Below are 6,343 nucleotides of genomic sequence, written 5' to 3'. Positions count from 1 at the left end.
CGAAGCAGGAAGCCAAACCGACGGCGCTGGCGATGGCTCGACATATTGATTTTGTTTGGTCGCTCTCTATATGAGGGTGTGTGTATATGAATGTGTGTGTGTGTGTGAGTGAGTGTGCCTTAGAGAAAGAGAGACACTAAAATTTAAGCTAGCCCAGGAAATGTCGATGCCGATGCTGGCTGGCAGTTAAGTCAAGTCAAGGTGAGTCTGCGATTCAATAGCGCACTCACAGAAGATTAAGCTGTAGGGGCCAAACAAACTAAAAACCATCGACCAAGAGATGCAGATGTAGCAACGCCGCCACAGCTCAAAGCAGAAGGCAAAAAGCAAACATTCATTGAGCCACCAAAAAGGTGGCTAAATAGAAAACGGGGCCAATATTCAATGGTTGAACGGATGGAAATTCATGCAATTTAAATGCAACTTTTATTTTAACATAATTTATTTATTTCACTTTCATAATTTATGCACAGCTCTAGAGAAATTGGTGTAAATGAATTTATCATTATTTATCTCTGCGCTTTATTTATGTTGAAAGTCACTTTTTTTGCTATATTTATGCTATCAGCTGAACAAAAAAAACATGTTATGAAACTTCTTGAGTTTATTGGCCCATTCATCAGCTCGAAGAATTCTGTCTTCACAGAATTGTGTACATTGATAGCAGATCTTTGAAATGTTTTGATCATTTCGTCTGTGATTGCTCAATAGAAATCCAAATCCAGAAAGAAGAAAGAAATTCGCTGTGTTGTGTTGACTTTTTGACCTCTGCGTTTCTTATGCGTATGTTTTTCGGGGTCATGCTGTGGGCAGTGGCATGAAACCGGTTTCTGGCAACGCTTTATTGCTTCGTCGCGACGCTGATCAGTTCTGGCAAAAGCATTAATTTTGTCTCATGACAGGGCCCAAGACAAGACGCAACGAGAACGATAGAGGAGCGGGTTTAATTCTCCCACCCCCCTGGAGCTGTTTTGTTTGCCGTCTCGCCATGCCCATTTATGCGTAATTTGCCAATTTACACAAATTCTTTTGGCCTTATTGAATAAGCGAGCCGAACCAAAACGCAACCTTTTGCGTGTCTTAGCCAGTCCTGTTTTTTTTTTCTCTTCGTTTTTCTTCGCTTTTTTTGGGGCGTCAACCGCTGCGTTTACGTTTACATTTTACGTATACGTTTACGTTTCAGTTTACGGCAACGGGGGCAACGAGAGAACGGGAAATGGAGAATGAGAACGGCTACGGTTACGGGTTCATGAGCGCGCCAGACATCCTTGAACTTGTGTTGGCCAGGATATCATGTTCGCATATTTTGTCTGCGTTTTATTTATATAAATTTGTGCGCCAAGTCGTTCGTTGACTTGACTTGCCCAGCGCCTCGACTTCCATCGCCTTCGTCTTCACCTTCATCTGTAATTCGCGCGCCAAGATAGCGATATCCTTGCTCCGACACCATCGACGGCATGAGAGTTATCAATTGTTTTCGGAGACACCGTCAAAGGATTTGCTAAGGCGTATCCCTCGACCTCGAGTCTCGAGTTAAGTTCGCGAATTAAAACCGAATTTAAGTGAGCTTCTTTCTTGAATGTTGTGTGTGTGTGTGTGTGTGTGTGTGTGTGTGTGTGGGTTAGCTCAGCGCACAGTTTCTTGTGCAGAGGCTGCTTTAAAGACCTTTGAAATTCTAGAGCACATACAGTGAATGCTCGCTAAAAGCTAACTAACTGCGCGTTTCAAACAGATAAACAAGCATATCAAGTAATCCAATTAAGCGTGTTGCAAATGTTTTATTATATTTCAAGTATTGTGTATATATTTTTATGTTTAATTTTCTATAGTTTTTAAAGCACTTTTTTGTTGCATTATTATTGTAATATTCTTTTACATATTCTATAGGTTCAATAGCACTTTTTTGCAACTAAAATTATATATTTATTTATGCTTAAATATTTCTGCTTCATTTATATATTTATGTTTATGCCTAAGCCTTTAAATATAGTCATTTCCAGTTTGTTGCTCCTGCTAAAAATGTTTTTTAATATTTCAAGAATTAAGCAATATTTGCTGCATTATATTCTTCAACTTTTTTGTTAAATTTTCTTTGATTTTCAAAGCATTTTGTTGCATAATTATTTACAATTTTTATATATTTTCTATACAATTTGTTTACTTTTCTATGTTCTTCAACATTTCTGCATCATTTATTTATGCTAATGCCTAAGCTATTGTTCTTTCTACTTTTTATATAGAAATTCAACTTTTTTGTTGCATTTTTGAACATTTATTATTATTTATTTCACAGTTCTCTAATTTTCATATATATATTTTTTTTATATTTCCGTAATGTAGACTTTATTTAATATCTCAATTTTGTTGTTTTCTTAATTGTGATTTTGCATTCGTTTTCTCTTTACATATTCTTTATATTATTCTTTTAAGCCACTATCAAAAAACAAAAAAAAAAAAATACACAAAAAAAAATAAAGTAAAATAAATAATGATGTTCAACATCGTGTGCTGTGATTAGTATCTCGAGTGGCGTCGTCGCCAGATATTTGGCATCGACCGTTCATGCCGCATGTCCAACACGCTCTGCTGTTCGAGCAGCGTCGCAGCAGCCTCCGCTTCAGTCTCAGCTAAAGCTAAAGCTTCAGCCATGGCTTCGGCCTCCGCTTCAGCTTCTTCTTCAGCTTCAGCTTCGATTCTCGCAATTGGTTCTTCTTCTTCGGCTAGTTCAAATAGTTGTTGTTGCTGTTGCTGCCACATTTCACGCTGCTGTCGCTTGTTCACGTGTCGATGTCGCGTCTTCTTTTTCTTCCCCGGCTGCTGCCCTCCCGCTCCCCGCACTTGAATGTTGCCCCCCGCATTGCGGTTTCTGTTGCGATTTCTGTTTCTCGGCCGCTGACGTCGTCGTCGTTGTCGCTGTACGCCTCCATCAACGCCATCGCTGAGCATTAGACTCGTCGGCATTGTGGGCACCGGTTGCTCCTCAATGCTCCGCCACCTGCCCCTGGTCCCCAGTCCCCTGGTGGTGTTCGTTGTGGTTGTTGTTGTCGTCGTCGTCGTTGGAAAGTAGTTGGTGGGCGGTGAGATGACAATGATGTTGTCCTGCGGCGGTTGTTGTGGCTGTTGGAACAAGTTGCGCCACAGCATGAATTTCTTAAACAGATCACGACCGCTGCCCACATCAGCGTCCGAGCTGCGTCCCATCGCAGGCGGCAGGCGATAGCCTGAAAAAGAGAAAGAGAGAGAGAGAGCGGGAGAAAAGAGTTAATTGAAGTAATTGAGCTGCAGATTGAATGGGTTGCCTGCTCACCAACAGTTCGACGCGCCGAGACGTGCAACAGGGGCAGCAACAGGAGCAGCAGCAGCTGCCGGCCAGCCATGTTTGTTGACATCTTCTGGGTGTATGTTGAGTCTTGGCTGCGCGGGCTTTTATAGTCAAAAGCGTTGCAATTAAAAAGTTTCACCCCGCCATAAACTAATTGCGAGCTTGCGTGCGTGGGGCATCATTAAAAGAAGAAGAAGAAGAAGAAGCTTCTAGCTGCAACGCATGCTGCGGGGCACGTAAATCAAACACACACACAGAGTATCTACGAGATACTCTCTCGCTCTCTCGGATACTTTTGGCGCCAGTGAAAGTTGTGTGTAGGCACAGTAAATCAAATCTAATAAACTCGACAATAAACATGCGCACATAAATCTCGGCAGGCGGCACGAACGAAAAACTGGCAAATCAAGTTGCAGGCCAACACAATAACAACAAAACCAACTACATACGGTCTGTGCGTATCTGTGAGTTACAATACTTATGGCTGGCTAAAGCAACAGCTCGAGCGTGTTGTATAAATAAATAAACGAATTTATGTTTTCAGAGTCCAGCTTCTGTTCTCGCTCCTGCTCCTGCTCCTGTTCCGTCTGCTTCCAGTTTGAGTTTCAGTTTCGGTTTCGGTTTCAGTGTCTATCTTTGAGGTTGGCCGAGTACTTATACGCATATACCATGAATCTAGATACATTTATTCAGTGTATGTGTGTGTGTGTGTGTGTGTGGCATATTTTTTTATGCACATATTTATATTACATGACCAGTTTTGCGGCCACATCCTTCACATCCTTCGCATCCTTCGCATCCTTGGCATCCTTAGCATCCTTGGCACATATCCATATGCGGTCGAGATAGTGTCAGTGCGTGAGTCGCCCAGGCAAATAACTTTAACATAATTCACTTAAATCTTTTTGGTTTAATCTTGAAAAGTGTTTCACACACACACACACACACACACACACACATGCACACACATTAAGTGCTTCATTCGCACTGTCAGACAGACAAAAGGAGAGGAGAGGGGAAGAAGTGACAGTCAAGCACAATGTGAAGCAAACATTCCACAGCACTTACTTACTTACTTACTTACGCACATGCACTGTCCTCTAAATGTATCTGTATCTGTATCTCTGACTGTATCTGTATCTCTGCAGCTGTACATTCGACTCCTTCTTCCTTCTTCTCCCCCTCCTGCTGTATGCGCAAATGTTGCTTCAACTTTGGCGCCCAAGTCAAAATGTTTTCTTGTAATTTCCCAAAGTGTTGTGTCAATAGTCTCCAATACTTCATATTGCCCAACTTAACTGACTTCGCTTCTGTCTTCTGTCTTCTATCTCTCCTAAACCAACCAAACACACAAGCAGATTACTTAAACAAAACAAATGTTAGCTAAATTATAGAAGCCATCACATAATGGATTTTCCAATTCAGAGTTTTTATGAACTTCCCAAAGCAACTTGAAGCAAAATTTACTTTCGCTTATATATCAAATGTATTTAATAAACAAAATATGAGCATCTATTACAGTTTAAACAATGAAAATTTAAGTTTTGTTTAAGAAAAAACATGATTAAAAAGAATATAATTTGAGGTGAATAATTTGACTTGAAAAAGATTAAATTTCTATAAACAAAAACTAAATATAAATAAAAATGTATTTAATAGGGAAAATATGTGCATCACGGTGGAAAGTAAAAGTTTGGTTTCTAATAAATTGATATAAATATAATTATAAATATTATTATGTGCACGTCCTTTATTCATTCCAATGTACAAATTTGCATAGCAAGAAAATAATAGTAATCAACTTAATCTAAGCTAAGAAATACCACTTATGTTAATGCAAAAAAAAAATAAAATAAAATGAAAGTTAATAATTCAACTTGATGGAGTTCAAAATAAATTTAATCGCCAAAAATATAAAATAAAATAAAATAAAATAAAATAAAATATAATTATAATTATATAGAAAATACATAGGCGCATAATTTATTTATTTAGATTTATATAGCAAAAAAATGAATGCATAAATAATGCAATCGATAGCAGAGAAAATTTAACTTATGCTAATACAAATAAATAAAAAAGAAATTTAAGTAATTACTTTGACTTGTGAAATGGTGAAAAGTAAAAGTTTCTTCCTTCAAATTAAATTGCCATAAACTATGCTATGCATATAGAAAGGAATATAAATTATGTCTGTATTTATGTTCGGCCATGTGGAAAGCGTCTTTTATAATTTGATTGTGAACTTTACATTGCCTATCGAAGATGTTGTTGTTGTTGTTGTTATTGTTGCGGCTGTTGGGCTAAAATCCAATTATAAAATTTCTTATTAACTGAAAAGCTTCTTATATTTATTTAATTTGTTATTGTGTGCGGCTCCATTCGCCGCTCTTCTTTATGCTCAGCTTGATGATGTGAGTAGTTTTCCTCTTAAATGTGATGCCAATTATAAATGCTGTTTTTGTTGACACACTCACTAATACACACACACTGAGAAAGGTTCTTTGAGTACTCGAGTTGTATCTTCAAAAAGGTTCAATAGTTATTTGACTAACTGACTCGATTCCATTCGATCTAATATAATTTCAACTTAATTTGCAATCGCATTCTTATTACGATTATGCACTCTGTATTCTATATTCTCTAACTGAATTGAATTGTTTGCCAAGCACATTCGTATAAATGTATGTGGGGAGCAAAAATCATTATTGCATTATTAGTTGTTTGATTGATGGACGTTGGCTAACCGGACGTATGCTTAATATTTGCTACGATTCATTTACATGCAGATGCAATTGCAGCTAATAATTTCTCAATTATAAACTCAAGTTTGCCTTGGCATTTAGCATATGCCAATGGCTAAAATTTACTGCATTAAATTGTGGTTTTCTGAATATCCTTCTGTTAAGTTGATGCTGTATTTCCCTTTATTCATTGGAGGGTATCTGCTGGTCATTATGATTTCCAAACTTATTTATAATCGAATTACAATTTAAGTGAAGGCTGCTCACTAGAGTTCGC

General features: G+C 37.9%; 1 protein-coding gene across 1 annotated transcript; it reads right to left on the bottom strand.

Annotated features, from left to right (window-relative positions):
* Positions 1-2,514: 2,514 nt before the first annotated feature.
* Positions 2,515-3,377, bottom strand: LOC127565459 (uncharacterized). Its single transcript, XM_052003976.1, has 2 exons — positions 3,308-3,377; positions 2,515-3,221 (listed from the first exon to the last, which is right to left on the bottom strand). Exons 1-2 carry the CDS (start codon positions 3,375-3,377, stop codon positions 2,515-2,517), a joined length of 777 nt encoding a protein of 258 aa, XP_051859936.1.
* Positions 3,378-6,343: the final 2,966 nt, after the last annotated feature.

This window comes from Drosophila albomicans, chromosome X (genome assembly GCF_009650485.2).
Source record: "Drosophila albomicans strain 15112-1751.03 chromosome X, ASM965048v2, whole genome shotgun sequence".
In the NCBI taxonomy this organism is placed as follows: Eukaryota; Metazoa; Arthropoda; class Insecta; order Diptera; family Drosophilidae; genus Drosophila; species Drosophila albomicans.
The sequence above is the reverse complement of the archived record's forward strand: the minus strand, read 5'-3'. Positions and strand labels throughout refer to the sequence as shown.